Source organism: Camelina sativa, chromosome 16, assembly GCF_030686135.1.
Source record: "Camelina sativa cultivar CO46 ecotype springtype chromosome 16, ASM3068613v1".
Classification (NCBI taxonomy): Eukaryota; Viridiplantae; Streptophyta; class Magnoliopsida; order Brassicales; family Brassicaceae; genus Camelina; species Camelina sativa.
Genome location: NC_141895.1, coordinates 8,027,741 through 8,050,843, shown reverse-complemented (window position 1 = coordinate 8,050,843; position 23,103 = coordinate 8,027,741). Strand labels below are relative to the sequence as shown.

General features: G+C 32.3%; 2 protein-coding genes across 5 annotated transcripts; one reads left to right on the top strand and one right to left on the bottom strand.

Annotated features, from left to right (window-relative positions):
- Positions 1 to 1,232: 1,232 nt before the first annotated feature.
- On the bottom strand, positions 1,233 to 5,692 carry LOC104750198 (uncharacterized). 4 transcript variants are annotated; one of them, XM_010471961.3, is made up of 15 exons: positions 5,317 to 5,692; positions 4,876 to 5,209; positions 4,689 to 4,774; positions 4,413 to 4,567; positions 4,079 to 4,332; positions 3,923 to 3,977; positions 3,608 to 3,826; positions 3,382 to 3,515; positions 3,101 to 3,287; positions 2,962 to 3,021; positions 2,628 to 2,876; positions 2,282 to 2,540; positions 1,989 to 2,194; positions 1,858 to 1,908; positions 1,233 to 1,752 (listed from the first exon to the last, which is right to left on the bottom strand). In XM_010471961.3, exons 2-15 carry the CDS (start codon positions 5,046 to 5,048, stop codon positions 1,450 to 1,452), a joined length of 2,391 nt encoding a protein of 796 aa, XP_010470263.1. In that variant the 5' UTR covers positions 5,049 to 5,209; positions 5,317 to 5,692; the 3' UTR covers positions 1,233 to 1,449. The 4 variants fall into 4 exon arrangements, with proteins under 4 accessions (XP_010470263.1, XP_087346364.1, XP_019092980.1 ...); XM_087490238.1 differs by having other exon boundaries at positions 3,631 to 3,826; positions 5,317 to 5,670; XM_019237435.2 differs by having other exon boundaries at positions 4,876 to 5,031; positions 5,317 to 5,658.
- Positions 5,693 to 16,401: 10,709 nt separating this feature from the next.
- LOC104750197 (amino acid permease 1) lies at positions 16,402 to 20,594 on the top strand. Its single transcript, XM_010471960.3, has 6 exons — positions 16,402 to 17,138; positions 18,395 to 18,488; positions 18,633 to 18,847; positions 19,057 to 19,199; positions 19,677 to 19,904; positions 19,984 to 20,594. The coding sequence occupies exons 1-6, from the start codon at positions 16,790 to 16,792 to the stop codon at positions 20,410 to 20,412; spliced, it is 1,458 nt and encodes a 485-aa protein (XP_010470262.1). The 5' UTR covers positions 16,402 to 16,789; the 3' UTR covers positions 20,413 to 20,594.
- The last annotated feature ends 2,509 nt before the right edge of the window (positions 20,595 to 23,103 follow it).

Below are 23,103 nucleotides of genomic sequence, written 5' to 3'. Positions count from 1 at the left end.
ATGCTATCACAATTAAGCTACCACATTCAAACCAAACGGAAAATCATATCGACTGAAAAAAATATTAAATATACATAAAAGAAAAAGAATATGAAGAAAACTAAGAGATTTGAATATAGAGAAGGGTAGAAAAGCTACCCATGGTAAATGCTGGATTGAAGAAGATAAAACATTTTTGTAGCTAAGATAAGAAGCTCAATAGTTAAGCAACTAACAAATGAAAAACTAGAGTTTCTTTTTCTCCTTCCTAAAACTTCTAATGTTTGTATTGTGCGTGTTTACCAAAAAAAAACTATTTACATATACAAAAGTTATACATGTCTAGATTTTGCTTATATGACACTGAATTCAACTCCTTTAATGTTGCAATCTTAGTTTTTAATTTCCAACTTCGTGAATTCAGTTCTTTTTATGTTTATGTTATTATAAAAATGATGCATGAAGATTTTCATATTCAAAACATAAGGTAGTATATTTATATTCAAATTGGACTACAATGGAATATTTTATGTAGTTAATGTCTGGTTGAAAAATTATATTGTACAAAAGATGTATGATATATTTATATACCAACATAAACTGATTGTCGTACTCGTAGTTAGACTTTAAAATGTAAGAATGATTAAAAAAAAAACTTGAGTCTCCGTTTGTAACCACAAAATCGTAGATATTTAAGGGTGTATTCAATCAAACATTTTCAATTATTTATGTTAATAACAAGCAAATCAATAATGAAATTTAAAAGGTATTATGAAATCTTGTTTAACTGAACTAGTGATTTGAAAAACTAACTAACTATCATTTTGAAGAGTGAATGTTTAATGATTTTTTTTCTTTGTCATCTGAATTTATATTAAAAACTGAACGAATTACATTTATAGAATACAAAAAGGTGACAACATCAAATTCACTCAAGACTAAGCCCAAACAAGTTAAAGAATTATAAAGGATTTTTTAGTTAAAAAAATAAAAAATCTAAATGGCATGGTTTTCAATAGGATTTTTTTCTTTTAACAATAAATCATTACAATTTTATTTAAATCATTAAAATCATATAAAACCTCAAATAACTTTAAATATATGATTGAATCCACCCCTATAAATTGTTGTTTTGTACTAAATCAGGAATGTTCCAGTAGTATTCTTATGTCAAGAAGTGATAGATCCCAAACTTAAATACATTGGGTTAACATCTCAAACGATGTATTTACCGTTATTTTGTACTCACCCAGGAACCGCTAACCTTCTATTATTATGTAAAGAAGTGGTAACCTCTCAAACGATGCTTATGTTTCTACTTGCAAGAAAAATACATTGCTTGTAATGTAAACCAACTATCTAACTTTTCTTTCAAAAACAATTTTAGACCAAAACTATCTATAAAGCTAATATACAACAGTGCATATTTCCCTTTTGTAAATCCCAAAAATTTCTTCAGCTAAAAGAAGTTCAGCGGAACAGATCTTGAAATGACCACATTATGAATCTTGCAAAAATATCAGACTCCAAAAACTCGATGTGAGCAGCACGTCCGATGAATGAGTTCAGGTTACGACCATACACAGTTGTGTCAAAGTTAACGTCGCAGCGCATGAACACCCGTTGCTGATGTGGTGCTTCGGGGACCGGTCGACGTATTTGATCCAAACAATTGTTCAGCATTTCTAAAAAGGCTATTCCCCTTTTCGAGCTGTCGAAAGAAGCCGGCTGGCATGATTCGATTCTTGCCGAGTGATATGGAACATAACCATCCTGCATTACATAACAGCCACATCATTCTTGAGATTCTTGTCCCCTAATCTGATCAACTACTAGTAACAAACTTCACACAATCAAGTTTCAAACTGGGAAGCATACCTGAGGGGACGAGAGGAGAATTATGTTTTTGAAGTTTTCCAACGTCTTTTGCTGAAAGAATTCAGAGTTTTTAGAACCAGACAACAAAGATACATTTCTGCGAAAACCATGGTGAGGTATAGTTCTCTAACCTTGCAGAGTTTGTAAAAGAAAGTATGACGGAGGTCAGGATCATCTGTGAGTGTAAGCTGGTGAATAACTTGTGTACTCTTCAACTTTTTCAGGAGCCAAAGCCCGGAGTTAAACAAGGAGTTTGTACTATACAGATAACCCAAGTGCGGACCCGAGAGCGATAAGTATGTATGTAGAAACTTCCTGTATGGTTCCATTAAACTATCTGAAAACAACAAAGCGATTGCATAAACACCAAAACATAACTAAAGAGTCATTTGATATTTTACCAGATTTTTTAAAGAATTATTACCGGCAAGTGCTGTTCTGATGATGACATTACCAATGGAATGCCCAACAAAACTCAATTTGATCCCTTTTAATTGCCCTTGTCTCGCATATCTATCTTTTTTCCTCTTAAGGAAAGAAACAACTTCTTGGGCAAGTCTCTGTCCCATTTCCCTGAAATCTCCATGTGTTCTCTCCTCATTTGCCTCGGACATGAGAAACTCTATTTTTGGATCTATCAGAAGCCACTGATTCCGAACAAGCCTCAAGTCCAAGTGATGCCCCTGTGGTAACAAATAATAAACACATTTCCATCACGTAAGTGAAAAAACAAATCGAAAAAGGAAAGAACATTTCCAGAAGATACTTGCCTGAAAACCATGAACAAATACAACGATTTTTAGTTCACGAGCACTTTGCTGGGAGTTAGTATGTTTTGTTTTATCCGCTTCATCATTGTTCCCATTAAGCAAGTTAGAATCGAGCAGATCCACATGTCTCAAATACGAATTATCACTTAAAGTGCGTCTTGGTGCATTCAATACACGTTCAATAATAACAATGGGAACCCGCATAGGATCTCCAAGTATATGCATGTCTTGTATTGAACGGTTGTTAATCTGCACCAACAATTGTATTGTGACAAAATAAAACGAAGAGTTCATAAACTAAAGAGAGAACTAAACCAAACAGACAAGAACAAACCCGCATCTGTGCAATACTTCGACGGTGAAGTTCAGCACGGGTAGCTGCAATTTGAGCAGGCTGCATGAGAAAAAAAAATAGGATGAGGCAGGCTTGTGTTTTCACAAAAACAAGAAGAGAGACAGAAGACGAAACTCACTTCATTCAACTTCAACACGCTTGAGTGTCTTTTGTGTGCACTCTGGTTTAAGATATCAGTCATTCCACTATTTATAAAATGATGGGGCATTTCAACCTTAGAATACACCATCCATATTGACCATTCAGCTCTCCGATCTTTAGTCCAGTTATCACGAAGATATTCCAGTATTTTTGTGTGATTATCCCTAAAAAGGACGCATGAGATAAATGTCTAGAATATTCATCTTTTCAGATTGCTTAAGAAACTTAAGAAGATCATTGAAAGTCTAAAGGAGTTACCGGTGAAATCCTAGAAACGTGGTCCAAAGATAATGCAGCTGGGTGCCAAGTAAGTGGAATAGACGGGATAGCTGATCCTTTGGTAATTCATGAAGCCACTCATCACTGGCTAAATCAAATGTGATATTCAACTTCTGTTCCAAAGAGAATTGAGAAATAAGCAGAGATGAAAATGAAACTGAATAATCCATTAAAAAACCAATCAGCATCAAAATAAAGCAAGGACCTCAAGACTGTTTTGTTCCTTGCCTTGTCCTGAACCGTCAACTGTTGAGTTAGATAACGGAACATTGTTCATATTTGAAACAAAGTCAGACAAGTCTATTGATTGACCAGCTGCCTCGCTAAGTCTTTGCATATCCTCGAGTAAAATAGCACGAGCTCCAAGTAATGCTTTAACAAATGACACCAGCTTCTTGTCAGCAGAAGCAAGCAGACCAAGTGCCTAGTGGATAAAAAAGTTGGCAACAAAACAATAAGACGTTTTCTAAATCTAGACAGATGCAAAAAAATATTAAACCATTGAACCACAAGCACATACTTTCTTGAAAGATTGAGCAGTGCTGCCACTGACATTTTTACTGTTACTTACGCCACTGCATCAAACACTTTGACATATCAACTAAATAAAAATATGAACTTAAAGCAGACAATAAAGTATAATATTACATCGAATTGAAACATTTTGTAGACTAACCTTGATAGACTAGCAGGTCGTTTGTAAGCAGCAGATTTCAATACAGTGATGTGGACACTCACATCGACAAGAACCGCATGAAGTGTATCAAAATGCACTGGACAGTATGAATGCAAGCCTGTGAGCGCTTTAGGAGGAATACGGAACTCATGAACTGAAACAGGAGAAGAATCTAATTGCTTCCCTGATTCGTTATCTATACACGGAGCATACATAAGCTCAAACTTTAATATCGCAGCAGATGTAGCTGACCCCTGCATACCCAGAATCATTACACAACTTTATTAACGCACCAGATACATAATAAGAATAAATAATGAGTAGAGATTGCTACCTCATATCTTTCTAGAGGCAGAGTAAATGAAATCATCATACACAGACGAATGTCCTGCCTTGCATATTTGATACGAAAGGGCTGTGTTAAGAAACTATTATCTTTATCAACTATCCTCCACACTCCATATGAGTCAATAGAACCAGAATCAGGTGCTGTAACAAAAAAACAACCCTCTTTTTCACATAAAGTCTCTAACAATGCAGACTCAGGCATAACAACAAATACATTTAGACTAAGAGCAGTAACTTATACATAAGAAAAGCTATATATCACCTTCATACTGAACAACTCGTGAAGGAATACCACGCGTTACGTTATCACCATCCTCCCATCTCATGGTGATCTTTATTTGATACCATCTAATGAATTAAAAGAATCAGAAACTTTTAAAGAACATTGTAGAACTAGAAACTTAAGTTTTTTTTGAAGTCAAACAAAAACATAACAAGTGCTTCCATACCCTTGCTGGAAAAGATCAAGGTTATGAAACCTGTGGATATAAATCGCAATCTCTTGAACCGTATCAACCATCAGTACAGGCTTAACCTTTGCAATGTAAGGTTTCGCATCAAGTGTCTTTGCTTGCCTACTTCTTTTACTCAATCCAATTAACCATCTAAGACGGCGTATCATATGTGAACCAAAAATAAAATCACATCACTTTCTTAATCTTTTGGACTTTGTTCTTCTTTAGTATCAAACTATCAATCAATCTCATCTCTCTCTCTATAAATCTCCCAAAACTAAAAACATGTCTACATAATGTTTAGGTGAACCATAACACTAAACAACACCTGCAAATAATGCAATAAGCACATTTAAAAAAAAAAACTTTTACAAGACCCATCATTCGTAAGATCAATTTAAATGCAATGAATCGAAAACAGAGCAAGAACAGAACCTGTAAGGTCTCTTAGATCAAGATCTGACGGATTTACAGAAACGAAAAGAAAGAACACAGATTTGTTAGGGCTTTTTCTTGGTTTCAGCTTCTGGGAAAAGAGAACAATGAGACAAAACACTGAAGATAACAACAATGTGGAGAAAAGAACAGAGGATGAGAAAAGGATCTGGGGAAGCTACAAATTGTGATTGGTACAAAGAATAAAAATTTATCGTCGAGCAATTCGAGGGGAGCTTTTAATTGTTATAAAAATGGAAACTTTAATTCAGATTTGATTAAATTTTTGTCGAGTCTTTAAGGACGAATGTTCATACGAGAGAAGGAGACCGGACCATGTTCGATCCAAGCTTTGTCTTGTTTTTTCGATTCGTACGGTAAAAAATAATCCTGACCCGCTAATTTTCGGGTAACTTGACTTGTTAGTTTTGGGCCTTTAGTTATGCTTAATGGGCCACTATTTTATACCCAAACCATTGGGTCAAAATGTTAAATTGTGATACTGTATTCTACTACCGTTACCGTAACACTATATTTTATAGGTTTTTTATGCAAAATATTCTTTTTCCTACGAAGTCCAATTTAATTAAGAAAAAATCATTATGTGTATCTTCGAAGTGCTTATACAATTATGTTAGATTCGAGTTCGTAGAAAAAAAATATACACGTACATTACTGTTTTGTAGCAGCTTATATCAGCAAATCCTAGTGTTCTGTTGGTACAGAGATCCTTATATATGCAAAACATTTGTTAAGTCATGATGGGCTGATCAATACACATTCTTATCTACTAAATTAATAAAATGACAAAATAGGCAAAGAATCCTAAATGGAATCTTTTGATTTTACATTTGAAAAGAACATTAAGACATTATCTTGCTTAAACAAACTTGATGGGAAATAGATGAAGAAGATGCCATACCACTCGTGATGCTAACGATATTCTCCATTTTGCTTTACAAAAAAGATGTGTCTCTTTCTAACAATTTGTTCTTCAATTGTGAAGGAATCTACAATGGTCCATATACAATTTTATTCATATTATAATTTATATATATATATATATATATATATATCACTTGTTCATACATTTTTTTTTCTGGATAAAACAGAATTTTATACATCAGGTACATCGTCTAATCTTTTGGTCTTTTAAAGATGCCTTTGAACATATTTTAGTATCAAACGAAGATATGTACTCAACAATTACCAATATAAAAAACTTCTAAACTCTTAACACTTTGTTAACCGTTATTTTAAATGATACTTGTCATTTTATGATATTTCAAAGTGATCGCGTATGAATAGAAAAAATTGTAACAACTATTTCATATTTATTAGCGATGATGAGAGAAGTTAGTTATTGTTGATTTCATTAAGCTCTTCTGTTTTTTTTTGTTAGACGTCAATAACATGCAATATACAAGTTTAAGCTAGGGTTATGACACATTGACAATAATAATACAAGAAAAATACCCTCAAATAACATAAAAACAAGTCTTATGGTTAATTTTATCGCATATTTTGTCTCATTTTTTTTATTAATTTTCTTCCTTTTCCTTCTCTTTTTTTCTCCCACTGACTCATACCAGCTCTTTCTCTACTAGAGTTTGGTCTAGAAGGAGCCAATCCTCGCTCGTCGTAACTTTTTTCTCACTGCTTTACAAGTGTCTTCTTCGCTAACTCCGATTATTGGTAAATGTGACATCAGTGATATAACGGTAAGTAAACTTCGAGCTCGACCATTCTTCTTTTATTATTCGCAACTAGTTTCTCATAATTGTAGTTGATAACCGGCTTCATGCAAAAAAGCTTTGAGAGAATACTTTCTTCTCTTTATCATTCACTACGAAGATGTTTGAATATTGAGTGTTTTTATATAAACTTTTATGTCACAATAGAACCATTCTTCTTTGTATCATTGGTGCTTGCTTGTAGATACATAATTTTGTTCAACTGAGTTTAGCTTTTGAACACTAGTCTTGTCACAACATTTTTAGAAAATTTTATCCTTAGTATTCGTATTTCGTAGCAATAATGTAAACCTGGAAACGTTTGTAACTTAAGGTTAGCAAAGATATACATCAAACAAATAAAGTGGCTATATGTTTGGATACTATAACACCATAAGGGAAAAGGGTAAATTGCAACCTGTAATATTTCAAAAGTGTAAATTCCTACCCCAGACAATATAACGGTGTGTTTTTTAATCTAAACCCTCACTTAATTCAAATTTACTACCTAGACTTCGAATCGTTACCGTATTCCTACATTGACTCAAATAGCGTTAGTCAACCGTTAAATGTTTTGATCAATTTGACACGTAAGCGATGATGTGTCAAGGTCGTTGGGTTCGAAACCTTAAAACGACGTCGTTTGGAATGAAATGTTAAAACAACGTGTTTTGAATTGGGGAAAAGAGAGGCACAAGCATATTGAAATCGAACTTACTGAAGAACCCTAATTTAAGATCTTTCCCCCAATTTAAAACATGTCGTTTTAACCTTTCATTCCAAATGATGTCGTTTTAAGGTTTTGAACCCAACAACCTTGACACATCATCGCTTACGTATCAAATTGATCAAAACATTTAATGGTTGACTAATAATGTTTGAGTCAACGTAGGAATATTGGTAACGATTCGAAGTCTAGGTAGTAAATTTGAATTAAGTGAGGGTTTAGGTTGAATAACACACCATTATATTGTCTAGATAGGAATTTACACTTTTGAAATAGTACGGGTTGAAATTTATCCTTTTCCCAACACCATAACATAATTTAAAAAGTTCAACGGCCCGAGCGACCAAACCTAACATAATTGTAATCATACATCAAAACCTTACCCATGTGATAATGGAGCACCCAAAAAGCACCACTAAGCAGTTTCGTTTTAGACCATGCTACTCCAACGTTACATTTTATAAAGCTGTATGGAGGAGGCTCTTATTATCTATATTATGGACATCATATATTTATATAATTAATGGATATTCTAACAAAAATATTTCACATGTTATGTTGTGACCAACATATAATTTCCACTTAATATAAGTTTTGTAATACAAAAAAAAAAAGATATATAGATAGAGTGGCATACTGGACATTAACATTGTGTACAGTATAACAGTACAATACAAAGGAAAATGTTAGATAAAGTATTTTCCTTACATTTCACATTCATATATTGATTTTATAAATTGAAGTGAATATACATTTTCTCTTCACTACTTTTGAGTTTTATTTTTCTTAGCCAACCAAACAGTTTAAAATTTGTTTTTCAACGACATTGAAACCTTTCAGAACTCAGTTTCATAAATATTTTAAATGAATGTAACAAATTATTATATCAATCAGTATCAAAGACTAATTAACATGAACTAAAGTACTATGTGAGTCGTGTTCAAACTACTCCATTGATCGGGTCTGAGTGATCGTTCAGAAAATCTGGTGATATGACCTGAAATAAGAATCCAAGAACTACTTTTCTTATATTTGAAAAACCAATTTTATCATCTAAACTTTTTATTATATTGTTTTGTGACTATTGTTTACTTTTTAAACTTTCCAAGAAGTCGGCACTAAAGTTACTTAACGATATACACCGTCCATTTCGTTCAGAATTAGTTGTCTCACAATACATAACAGTTTATTTTAACTTTAATCAAAGTCGACTTCTACTACATTTTTTTAAAAAAAATTGTTTTTGTGTCTCTGAATACATTTCTTTATAAAAATAAAATTTATCAGCTCAAATTCATAAAATTCATTTTGGTTGTCGACTACGAAAATTTTGATTCCCCCAAAATAATTGGCAATCAAAATTCGAAGTCCCTTCTTTTTTCCATCATACTCGAAATCATTGTATAAGTTGGTAATTTGGAATTATTTTCCGTGGGGTCGACTTTATAGGCCAAACTCGTTCACGTGTCTTTGAATTTGATAAAATAATGTTCTATATATCGTAAAGTTTTATAAATAATATGAACCTCCCACGTATAGTATATAGCTAGCTAGTGAAATAGACATTGCACTAATAAAGTAAAAGAATGAAAAATTCGTTTGGTCAATTACTTTGCCAATTTTTGCAATGCCAAAGCCACTTTATTGTATATCTTTACAGGTATCGCTATAAATCTTTTCTGGTAAATATGTTGCGACGTCAGATTTGATATCTTCTACCTATTTTATCTTCTCGAATGGTGTCCTTGATTCAGAGATCAATTAATGAACCTTTTTTTTTTGTCTATAGATAACCACAACCACGTTTTAGAGAAAACAAAACGTCATCACAAACTACAGTTGAAAAATACTAGATTTAGGAAGACGTGTTGTTATAACAGTTGAAAACGACAAAAAATAGTAGTATATATTATTTTTTTTTTTTTGGTAATGATGAAAATTATTCAACTTCTTATGGGATCTTTATCGTTTAATAATCTAAAAATACTTTTGTGGTTTTCTATTTAGAAAATGATGAATATTAACTTTAAAATGAAAAAGATAGTGAAGACGTTAATGAGTTTGGCAGACACCAATGTACCATGTAACATGTTAACACCTAGGTGCTCTCGAAAGCGGATTTAAAAAAAAAAAATAATGTGGAATATGGCCAAAGATAGTATAAGATTCAGTCTTATATATTTATGAGTTGAGCTAAATGATGATCATGTTTATCAAGTGCATGCTATAGGGAATCTAATCAAGCTTGAAGTGAGGAGCTGTGTAAAGTAATGTTTGTTTTTAGTTTGGATTTCTCGAAAGACGTGTTTTCTAAAGGTACCAAATTAAGAAAATATGATAACATTGAATGAAGACGTGTAAAAATGTGGAATAATAGTAGATAAAAGAGATTCGATCGACTGATAATTTTTCAGAAATATATATGCGTATAAATGTGAATAGAGATGTAATTTGTAATTTGTAAAGAGTAAATTATAAATTTAGGTCGGTCACTAATCCTTTAAATGGAAGGGTTGTGCATGTTTCTTGTTGAAGGAGATGTATTCAACCGCATTAAATGTTAGTTTAAGAAATTAATTGCTTTGACGCTATATATACAGTAGAATTACATGTAATGAGCACTATTTTTCGGGCAAAAGTATTGTTTTCCAATCATACCTGTTGGATAATATGCCACTCGGCCCAACAAGACTCATTAATTACAATTTCGGCCCGAAAAGATTGGGAGCAAGTCCACTAATTCCCGCAAAGGACAATCTCGGGAATTCACTACAAAAACCCTAGACACCCTTAGGTCAACAGTCCCCTATAAAAGGAGAAAACATTTATTGGGATCACCATCTTGACCCGCGGACAAAACCTACAAAGCAATACTTTGCATCGAAAACTGTTATTGTCTTTCGTATAATTCATTCATATTTTCAGTTCGTCACTTTAAGCTTGCTAGTTCGCTTGTAAACTAACGAGCTCGATCCCGACTTGTTTTAAGTGACGATCTCACGTTTTTCCTGATTAATAAAAGAATTTGCTTGCTCTTTCCCACAAAATCTTTATTTGTTTAAGTTGTGCAATCCCCGGTACAAACAATACCAAATGTATTATAAAGGTTATCCATTCAATCCAAATGTGTTACACAAATTAGCTTTGGAGTAATACAAATTTAGAGCTTACAAACTCAAATATAAAAGCATCTACAGATGCAACATAATTTGAAGATAGGATAAACCGACAAAAACCCCATAAAATTTCGGAGACAAAGTTAAAACTCATATTGCCACAAGCGAGAAAATGATAAGTCGGGATCACACCCATGATATATATTCGAAAAGTTACGAGATAGTCACGTCCAAAATGAACATCTTAAAAATGACAAATGAGTGTTTTTCATAGCATTTTTGTTTTGTTTTCTAATTCTTCGTTGTCCTTAGGATGCCAGAGCTGATCGAGGTTAGATTGTATCCATTGTAGTGGTGTCTCTCGAGTACATATACTTCCAAATTTTTAGTGCATATATACTTATTTTGCCTTTCTTCTTTTTTTTTTTCCTTTGCAAAAGGTTAAATCTTATTTCTTTTAAAAGGAAGAAGCTAGCCTATAGATAATGTGATGTGATTTAAGGAAAATTGACAAAGATAGGCACTAAGAAAAGGACTAAGCTAAAAAAAAAATGACTAAACTAGATCATTTAAAGGAGAATGGACATCATTGCTAAAACATTAATCTTAGAATATCTTGAACTTAATAAGTGTGAGAACTTATTTTACTGGATTTAGAATCAAAGAACATCAAAAAAAGGCTCGGACTCCAATCATTTACATGCTAAAGCTTGCGGGAACACCATTTCCTATTCACTATGCTTCTCTTGAAGAAGCAGATATTTTCGCAAGAGAAATTTGCATATTTTTGAGGAAAATGAGACACTGTTCCAAAGAATGAATTGTAACATTAATTAATAACATACTAAGAAAAAGAAAAAGTTCTCTAACACAATACTTTTATTTTTCCTTTTTACTGCAAAATCTAATGCATATATATATAGGAAATATCATAGTAATCATATCCCAACACTATATAATCTACAAGTATTAGGATTTCGGTTTATTCAATGCCGGTAGCATAGAAATTGCCTCACGACCATATATCCAAGGAGGCAAGGACAAAATCATATTTTTCTGCTAGCTCACAGCCTCGCACTACTATACCACACAAAATTCAAAAAAAAAATCCAAAAAAAAAAAAAAATCATCCATCATTTGTTGTTGAAAATGTTTTTTTTTTGGGACAAAGTTGTTGAAAATGTTTAAAAACAAAAGATCATAGCTTTAAGAACTACAACCTTTTCAATGGAAATGATATAAACATTGAAATCAAAATTTGAAGACTTATTGCCTTCCTTGGATTTGAAACAACTGACATGACCATGCCAACCAAACTTATTGTCTTCCTTTGAGTTTAAAACTGTTCTGGATTTAGTTTTGGTAGTTCTTTTCACAATTTCCTCCTTTTATTGTCACCAAACTTATCTTAAACTTAGACTGTGGTTACAACATAAAAACTGAACACACCTTGCCAACAAAATCCGGCCTTCAAACACACAAAAGACCAAAACAAACATTATTTTTTAGTTTACCCAACCAATCAAAACTTCACAAGAAAAATTCATAGATGGGAAAATTCTCTCGACAAAAACAAAAAAAGATAGGAAAATTCAATCTTTGACCTGATTGCATAGTACCAAAAAAAAAAAAAAAAAAGATGAAAAAATTCACATCAAAACCTGTTATTGAAATATCAGATTTATTCGCTGTTCTTTTTAAAGTTGAAACTTCCACTTTGCTTCCATCTTTATATCACATTTTAAAAATTATTTTAGACAAAGAAAATATCTTATACATTGATCTACAATTGGGGATACTCATACTCTACGGTTGGTTCTCCATCCGTGTACATGGTCAACATACACATATTAATATAACTGTTTCTTTCAGAGCAATCTTCAAATACAAAGACTTTTCAAATACGAGGCAACTCGTGAGAGGTCACATAAAACATTCTTGTGGACCATTACTTTTAATTAAATAATCTAAATTATTTTAATTAATTAGGCTTAACTATCTTGCATGAACCTAACAGCTTTTTGGTGTTTCAGTTATGCGTTAAGTGAAGATTCACCACCACAAGTTTTGATTTTTTAGGCAAAGAACCTCAGATTCTGAGACGTTACAGAAGGCACCTGTCTCCATATGCCATTTGTTGTAAGATTCAGTAAATGCCATTAATGGTTTATTAAAGTTTTCTTTTAAATCTTGAATCTTTCTAGAAATTATTAATACTAAGAAATACTGTAATATAAACCATGTGATTATGTGAGTATACCTAATACGTAACTGTTAGACAAAGAAGTCAAGGTTTCACATAATAAGTCTTTTGTTAATCATTATAAAAATAATTCAGCCTTTGACCAATAAAAAAACAAAATCAGCCGTTTGTTTTTCAATTTCAATGATTTATTTATTTTATTTTTCAATGATTTATTGGTCATCTCGTTGAAATTATTCTACGGAACTATCGAAACAAGTTGTCCCTTCAAGCGTGTTGGAGCTAGGTGAAAAATGAGAAAACTATAAATGGTTCTAATTATTGGTTTCCAAATTCGCTTACTCACAATTGGCATCTTAATTAAAGTTTTAGTACAGTGTCTCTCTCATTATATAAGTTTTTTGTTTTGTTTTGATTGGAAGATATTTAGATAAATTATTTGTTTTAATTTTTATCTTTTTTGTCTTTTTTTGTGCGTAATGAAACTACACTAGACTCACTAGTTAAAACCGAACTAGTATTGATTGCTAATTAATTAATAGAGATGAAATTTCAGCTTGTTATGTACAAGTACTTAATCAACATTTGTTTCTAAAGAAGCAACATGAACAAAGAAGTAACGGTCTAACATTTTTACTGTCAAAAGTGCATTTGCATTGACAATATTATGTGGCTGCATGAGAAACCTTTATTATAAATAATTAAGATAAAGTAATCTTGTACGAAAAATAGCCATCACATATTACACGTTTACTCTACATCAGTTTATTTTTGTTTCGGTCAACACACTTTTACTCATCAAATTCAAGAGTTTTGTTTTTTTCTTAAATTTTATATCTTTAGAACATATAAAACCAAAGTTTGAAGATCAAATAAATCAGAATTAATACTCGTTTCTATACTATTACTTCCATCATATGTAATAGTTTATAAAACAAGAAAATAACTCTTATCTCAAGTTTTTTCTAAAATTTTTAACTTATCGAATCAATAAAAGTATTTTATTAATTTTTTCATCGTACATAGATAAGATATGGACATTAATAAATTTGAATATCACTTATAAATTGTTGGTCGACATATATATATATATATATACTGTATATATATATGATTAAACCAACTACCGTCTAGCGTATACTGAGTTGTTTTGTTTAATACATTACTCTTAGATTACTTGTTCTATTCACTAATATCTCAAAGATCTATTAGCTCTCAAGGTACACCTTTCAAATTTTGAATTTTTTTATAAATGTATGTTGAACTTTTCGACCAAGTAGACATACACAAAACTAAATTCTAACTCTATGAGGAAGGATTATAAAGAGAAAGAGAGTTCTGAATGATTTCTATTTTTCTTTTATATTGTGAATCCATCCATATTTTCATTATTTATGGATTTATGAAATTTGGTATCTATGCATGAATGTTCGGATTATCTCGGGTTTCAAGTTTTTCTAGCTAATACGTTCTATATAATTCAGAATTTTATTTCCAGTAATTGGAGACCACTTAAGAGCAACTCCATCAGTTTAAAGCTATTTGGATGTCAAAAAAATAAATAATAATATTTTAATTAATTTAATTATCTAATTACTTTTTAGTTTATCCAACCAATCAAATGATGTATCTTAATAGTTCTCGACAGAGATACTTTTTTCATTTTTAAATTTTTTTATGATTCTGACCCTCTATCAAATATGTCCAATAGAGATGCTGTTAGACATATTCTTGCATATGCAACATTTCTCTTTCGATTTATCTGTCTCAAACTCTCAATAATGAGTATGGCAACTTCGACATTCAAAAAGTAAATTTCATAAAAAAGAGTAACGTGTTAAATTATATTAACATCAAATTAAAGTGTTAATTGGTCTCTATAGAATTATAGATGCATCTATGTTGGTTGTTCACTTTTATTTGTTACAGATTCAACGTCCATAACTCTTGATGTGTAGTAATAATTTTGATGATCCTAAAAGAACAAAAAAAAACAAAATTTGATGATTTTTAACTTGTTGGTTAGCGAATCCATATAGCTTTCACGTATCTTTGAATATATATATTTTCTTAATAAACATAAGAAAAATACATAAAAATAAATTTATTTTGGTTCCATCGATCAGAAATTTGGAAACCCAAATGTTCGTGGCATCTAGTGCCTATAATATAAACATCTCATTTTCCTCCAAAAGCAATGAAGAACAATGGTACAAATGCTAAAATCCGCTTTTATCAATATTATATCAAATACAAAACCATCGATTATTTTCTTACTTTGATTCTGGTATAACTTATTTATTAAGATATGTTTTAGATTTTTTTTTATAAATAGAATGTATTTCATGAATTTAGGGAGCAAATAATATCCCTTCAGTTTCATTCAGTTTCGCATCGAGTTATCTATGTAAACAATACCCCTTCACATTGGCTATTTTGAGTTAATATATTCTCTTGCTGTTAAAAAAAAAGGAATTTAGAGAGCAAATAATTTTATTTAGAACATTACATATAAGTTTACAAGTTCTTAGAAGTGTATCTTTTGAAGTTCTTCCAAACGAAATTATAATATTTGAATTTTTTTTCTAGATTATACAATTAAAAAAACCATACAGTAAAAACTCTATAAATTAATAAACACTATAAATTAATAAATTTTGTTGGTCCCAAGTTTGGCGAGTGTAAAAAAAACAAAATTTGATAAGATAATAAGATAATAATTTTTTGAAATCTCCATGTAAAATATGGTCCTAATAATATCATAAATTAATAATTATTTAAATTTACATATATATATATATATATATATATTGATATATGTATGTTTTAAAATTTTGAATTTTCTCCAATAGCGCATATTTATCAAACAATTGTTATGTTGTATTTTCAAATTATAATAATAAAAAATACTCTATAAATGCCATAGAAATAGCTATGTTTTTTAAAAAGTTTTCAATTTCTGCATATGCATTATTTTTAATTTTGATAGTTTTACAGAATATTTGTAATTTATTGTCAATAATTTTTTAAAAATATTACCAATTCAATTCTAAATTGAAAACATCCAAAAGTTTAATTTTATTTTTCTAAAATTGTCTCAATTCATAATTTGTTAAAAAATAAAATTTATATCTATAAATTAATAATTATTAATTTACACTATAAAATAATATTATTAGTATATTAATATCACTATAAATTAATAAAATGTCATGATCTCAACATAATTAATTTATAAAGGTATTTTTTTTCTTTTTTCTTATTGAACTTATAGTATATATATAAAAAAAACTTTATCTATAATTCACTTAAATTAACATTCATAGAAAAAGAACAATTATTACAGAATCTGAATATTAAAATCGTCCCCCCATAGGTGGTCTCAAAGTCTAGCCAAAAGCAATTTACATATCCCAAGCCGAAAACCGTATTAAATAAAAACATTTTGCAAAAAAAAGTTAAAAATCGAACACGTATTTTACGTATACGTCTCGTTGGCATATATGCTAAACTCCATTATATACATATACAAGTAAGTCTATATATATGATATTATGTAAACACAAATCTGTTGACTATACTTAGACTTCTTCATTTACTCTCTCATCTCTCTCTCTCACTTAAAACATTTATTTTATCTTCTTCTCATCTCATCTCATCTCATCTCTCTCTTTCTTCTTCTTTGGCTCTCACTATGAAGAGTTTCAACACCGAACAACACAACCACTCCACGGCGGAGTCCGGCGATGCCTACAACATCACGGACCCGACCAAGAACGTCGATGAAGACGGTCGAGAGAAGCGTACAGGGACATGGCTTACGGCTAGTGCGCATATTATCACGGCGGTTATAGGCTCCGGAGTGTTGTCTTTGGCATGGGCTATAGCTCAGCTTGGTTGGATCGCAGGGACTTCGATTTTGCTTATTTTCTCGTTCATCACTTACTTCACTTCGACCATGCTTGCTGATTGCTACCGTGCGCCGGATCCCGTCACCGGGAAAAGGAACTACACTTACATGGAGGTTGTTCAAGCTTACCTCGGTATGGTTCTCTTCTTTTTTTGTTTTTACTGTTTATTTTTTTTTTGTTTTCCTTTCAAAGTAAATTGAAAAAAATGAAAAACAATCTCACTTTTTACACCAGCTTCAGTTTTTGAAGTATTAAAAAATATGCAATGTTTTTTTCATATGTCAGAAAGCAGAACACAAAAAAAGAAACTTGACTTTGTACACCAATTTATTACCATGACTTGAAAGATTCTATATATCTTTTGTTTTCTTGTAATTTTTTTTTTTTACACTTTTTTTTTGTTCAGAAAAGGTTTCTTTAGGAAATGTTCATTTTTTTGGAAAAAGGTTTATTTTCTTAAGGTATGGATCTGTTTCATTAGATACTGTACTTTGTGTAGTATATATTTAGTTTGGGATGACGTTTGTCGGAAGAATTATTGTAGTTAGAAAAGCAAAATTTAATAATTATTAAAGATTGATGTCGATCAAAAGCGACAGTACTGTTTTGCATCAATTTACGTTGTTCATAAGATACTCATTGAAATTACAAAAAAAAAAAAGTGAAATGAATCTTGAATTCATGATTCTTGGCTATATTTTTCACAAAGATTTCTGATGAAACAATTTTTTTTTCCTATTTTATTTGGTGTTTTTTTAATCATTAAAAAAATATTGTTCTGTCTAGTTCAAATTGAAATTGAGTTTTGTGCCTTTGTAGTAAATGAATTTTTTGTTTTTTCTCAGTGACCTTTAAATCTCTGCAATTTTGGTTTTCAAGGAAAAAACTTGTGGACTATAATTGCCACAAATTTCTCTATTTGCTTTCTGAAGTATATAAAATTTTGACTGAATGCAAAACTTTGGTAACCGTCCAATTCAATTGCTAATTATACACTATGGTTGTTGGAAATAATTAATTAGTCTGAAACTTATTTTAGTCAATCAATAATATCTTTAGCTGGTTGTCAAATTGAATATTTACTAATTAAGTTTTTTGGACTGTTTATAATGATCCAAGATTGTGAAAACCAAGGAGAAGAGAAATTTTAAAGAATATATTGACATATGAGGCAACCATTTTTGTAGTATTAGCATTATTGTTCGTGTTTGGATGTTGACGGAGGAAATAAATAGATTATAGTAGTATTATACATGGTTCCGTGGAGTGTTTTGTAATTGCTTTATGAAACAGAAAATTAATTAATAGGTTAGAAAAAACAGAAGTAATAATTAAATAGATAAATAGACTCGGAAAATAATATTTCTGCAATTATTGTAATATGACAGGTGGTAGGAAAGTGCAGCTCTGTGGACTGGCACAGTATGGGAATCTGATTGGGATTACTGTTGGTTACACCATCACTGCTTCTATTAGTTTGGTGTAAGTCAACTACACAATGTGAATATGTTATTACTTTATAACCGTTACAAAAAAATTAAATTTTCTTGTCATAAAAATGTGTGACAAGATTTTATAGAAGCTGTGAAAAAATATTGATGTTGGTACATAATCCTGTTCAAACAGAGCGGTCGGGAAAGCGAACTGTTACCACGATAAAGGGAAACAGGCGGATTGTAGTGTATCGAGTTATCCGTATATGGCTCTCTTTGGGATCATTCAGGTTATTCTTAGCCAGATCCCAAATTTTCACAAGCTCTCTTTCCTTTCCATTATGGCTGCGGTCATGTCCTTCACTTATGCAACTATTGGAATTGGTCTAGCCATTTCGTATGTCGCAGGTACGTACATACAATTTTTATAACCTTTCGTTAGTTGCAAAATTTCATTTGTTAACCATTCATTATTATATTGTATTTCAAAGTATCTATATCAGTAGTTGTAACACAACCTGCACAAGATTTTTGTTGCACACCAATTTATCTATACTATTCATAGTCATAAGAACTATTACAAAACTAATGGTAAATATGTTATTATATATGAAAAGTTGGGAGAGTGGGTAAGACAAGTATAACGGGCACAGCGGTTGGAGTTGATGTAACCGCAGCTCAGAAGATATGGAGATCGTTTCAAGCGGTTGGGGACATAGCGTTCGCTTATGCTTACGCCACAGTTCTCATCGAGATTCAGGCAAGTTATCTCCATCAATTTCATTTGAGTGTTATTAGCTTTGGATATGAACCTCTTAATAGAATTGTGGTTAGAGATTATTGACAATGACAATCGATTCCATGTGGACCACTTGTTTTTTGCTTTACCCAAAAGAGTCAAAAAGTAAAGAATCTGTCTTTTAGCTTAAAGGTAAAACATGTGCTTATTAAGGACAAAGAGTCGCACTCAAAGATATTGTCAATCTCTTCTCCACAACAAACAATGATTTGATATTCTTATCAACAGCGTTAGCTTATTGAGTTGACACTACAACTCATTATTTTTTGTCACTTAATGATCGTAGCTTTCACCATTTAATGACTTGTAATGTACGGTATTTGGAACCATGGAGAACATACGTGGACTAGGTAGTGACAGTTTGATTAAGAATAGTTTTACATATTAACAGTTGGATTATTGTATTACTAACAGTTAAAAATTTTATGCTTTTTGCAGGATACACTAAGATCTAGCCCAGCTGAGAACAAAGCCATGAAAAGAGCAAGTCTTGTGGGAGTATCAACAACCACATTTTTCTACATCTTATGTGGATGCATGGGCTATGCTGCATTTGGAAGCGCTGCCCCTGGAGATTTCCTTACAGATTTCGGGTTTTTTGAGCCCTATTGGCTAATTGACTTTGCAAACGCTTGTATCGCTGCCCACCTTATTGGTGCCTATCAGGTAACCAAAAACCAAAAAAAGACTAGTCATTGGCGCTTTCTCTCTGTTAGCTAATGAAAACGAACCATAACATTTTCAGGTGTTCGCGCAACCTATCTTCCAGTTTGTAGAGAAAAAATGCAACAGAAACTATCCAGACAACAAGTTCATCACTGCTGAATATTCAGTAAACGTACCTGTCCTTGGAAAATTCAACATCAGCCTCTTTAGATTGGTGTGGAGGACAGCTTATGTGGTTGTAACAACTGTGGTAGCTATGATATTCCCTTTCTTCAACGCAATATTGGGTCTTATAGGAGCAGCTTCTTTCTGGCCTTTAACTGTTTATTTCCCTGTTGAGATGCACATTGCACAGACCAAGATTAAGAAGTACTCTGCTAGATGGATTGCACTGAAAATGATGTGCTATGTTTGCTTGATCGTCTCACTACTAGCTGCGGCTGGATCCATCGCCGGACTGATAAGTAGTGTCAAGACATACAAGCCTTTCCGGACTGTCCATGCGTGAGTTTGAGAACCATGAGAGAGTTGTCAGGAGAGTAAAACATATATGTAGTAGTTTGGTCTTTCTTTTAATCTATCTGGTGTCTAAATCCGATGAGAATACATTATTGGTGATGAAACTACATGAATCTCTCTGTATCTACCGCTTTCAATCTAATACATATGAGCTGTCACAGTTCTTGCAAATTTACTTTAGTCATACAAACAATAATAGCATAATAATACACACATTTACTATACATTTGACTCTCGAATTAAAACACAAGATATCTTAGCTAGAATCGCATGTCTGAGAGACCAAATTGAGTATAATGTTTCCTACGGCATAGTAAAAGGGATTAGTTTTGGTAGGCCCTAAATAGTTTGGTTTGTGGGACTTTTACTAACCTATATTGTGGCCTCAAGGCTTTACATTTTTGTTTTTGGTCAGACAATTTCTTTAATATTTTTTGGTCAGACAATTTCTTTAAAGTTTTTAATATTTTGTTGACAATTTGACAAGAGTTGATGGCCTAGTGGCTTTCTCAAAATGTCATTTCCAGCTTGACATTTGTGGGGGTGGTGAATGTTAAGAGTTGTAACCACCATAATACTAGAATACAAAAGGACAAGGAAAAACAATCGCTGACTTTGTAACATATCACCCGTTGATCAAGATACAGTACAATCATAAATATTTGCAAAGTCAGTTAAATAATTTTTATAATATCGAATCTCGTAATCTCTAGCTATGTTTTCTAAATAATCCGAATGAGTTTTTTCGCATTCTACATTTGGATTCCGTGTTTTGGTAGATACTTTTAAGAAAGAAAGAGAAGGAGACAAGTAGCGAAGGAGAGAAAGAGAAGATAAAAAGTCGTGTGAATGATGAGATTTTGGTCGGTTTTACACGGTTTTGTGAAAAAACCTTCAAATTCCTCATTCTTTTTTGGCATATTACAACCTATATTTTAAAAATGCAGACTAATGAGTTAAATAAAATAATTGTATTTTATAAGGTCCTAAATAATCAAATAATTGTAAGACCCGTTGGTTATCAGTAAAACTAGGAAAAGACATAACTAATTGCATGTTGAGTAATAAGCAAGCAACTAGTGTGACAATTAACACCATGCTCTTATTTTGCTCATGAGCCATTTACAAGTGATATAGGTCAAATCGATCACAAAACAGTCTAACAATGAAGAGACCCATCACAGAAGCCCAGTCAACACTCTCAAGTGAAAACAAAGACTGTACCTGCAATTCCCCTGTTCTATAACCAATTTGGTGTCTTGTAGGATAAGGATGGTGACTAGCTATCTCCACAGCTGTCACAACGACTCATCTTATTCTAGATTGTTCATTCTGCCTCTATATAAGACAATGTACTCTAAGACTATAATGTATCAAGAAATTATAATAAAACAGTAAAGTTTTCTCAAAATTCTTCCTTTATTATCATGGTATCAGAGCTATTGTAAACCTTAACAGGTCCATCAATGGCTACTGCGTATCCCTTTCCTGACAATATACATGTCACTAGTACTGTCACTATTAAGCTCAATAATACCAACTATCTCCTTTGGAAAACTCAGTATGAGTCACTGTTATCATGTCAAAAGCTCATAGGATTATGGTGTCGTCACAACTCCACCTCGAACCATCTCAACAAAAAACGGTGCGGAGATCCCAAACCCACAATATGAAGTCTGGTTCTGCACAGATCAAATCATTCGGTCATGGCTATTTGGTACTCTCTCTGAAGAAGTCCTCGGGTATGTACATAACATCACTACCTCTAGAGAAGTATGGATGTCTTTAGCTTAGAACTTCAATAAGAGTAGCATTGCTAGGGAATTTACTCTTCGCCGTAGTCTATGGGTTTTACAAAAGAAATATTTGTCCTTTGATGCGTATTGTCGTGAGTTTATAGCCATTTGTGATGCTTTGAGTTCTATTGGAAAACCCATTGATGAGTCCCTGAAAATATTCGGGCTCTTAAATGGGTTGGGTCGTGATTATGACCCAATCACGACTGTCATTCAAAGCTCTCTGAGCAAGATATCTCCACCAAGTTTTGGTAATGTAGTCTCTGAAGGCAAAAGCTTTGACACCAAGGTTCGGTCCTACAGTGTTCCTGACTCGGTTACTCCACATCTTGCCTTTCATGCTCAACAAAAAGGATATGGGAATCAGTCGAGAGGAGGTTATCGTGGTAGAGGAAGGTCTTCAGGTCAAAACAGAGGACATGGTGGTTACTCCTCACGAGACAGAGGCTTTTCTCAACATCAAACCAATTCTCAAGCAACTGGACAAAGACCAATCTGTCAGATTTGTGGTCGAACAGGACATGTTGCGACTGACTGCTAGAACCGGTTCGATGAAAATTATCAACGTCCTGATGTAGCTCAAGTGTTCTCCTCTCTGCAAATCACTGATGGCAATGACTGGGTCACTGACTCTAGAGCTACGGCTCATGTCACCTCCTCTGCTACAAACCTCCAGACTGCAACAACTTACACGGAACCTTTCTGCCTATAACTCACGTTGGCTCTACCACCATTGCTTCCACTTCAGGTAAGCTTTCGTTAAATGAGGTTCTTGTCTGCCCGGAAATGCAAAAGTCTCTTTTCTCGGTGTCTAAATTGTGTGATGACCTGTCTTGTGGTGTGTGGTTTAATTCTAATAAAGTTTGCGTTGTTGATATACCTAC

Bases quoted from the DNA above. Each gene is read 5' to 3' on its own strand.
- LOC104750198 (XM_010471961.3), bottom strand. From the start codon at position 5,048: ATGATACGCCGTCTTAGATGGTTAATTGGATTGAGTAAAAGAAGTAGG. The intron at 4,568-4,688 runs GTGATATATAGC...TTTTTGTTACAG, and splicing joins ACGAGTTGTTCAGTATGAAG to CACCTGATTCTGGTTCTATT. The intron at 2,877-2,961 runs GTTTGTTCTTGT...TTGTTGGTGCAG, and splicing joins GAAGTATTGCACAGATGCGG to ATTAACAACCGTTCAATACA.
- LOC104750197 (XM_010471960.3), top strand. From the start codon at position 16,790: ATGAAGAGTTTCAACACCGAACAACACAACCACTCCACGGCGGAGTCC. The intron at 18,489-18,632 runs GTAAGTCAACTA...CTGTTCAAACAG, and splicing joins ACTGCTTCTATTAGTTTGGT to AGCGGTCGGGAAAGCGAACT. The intron at 19,905-19,983 runs GTAACCAAAAAC...TAACATTTTCAG, and splicing joins ACCTTATTGGTGCCTATCAG to GTGTTCGCGCAACCTATCTT.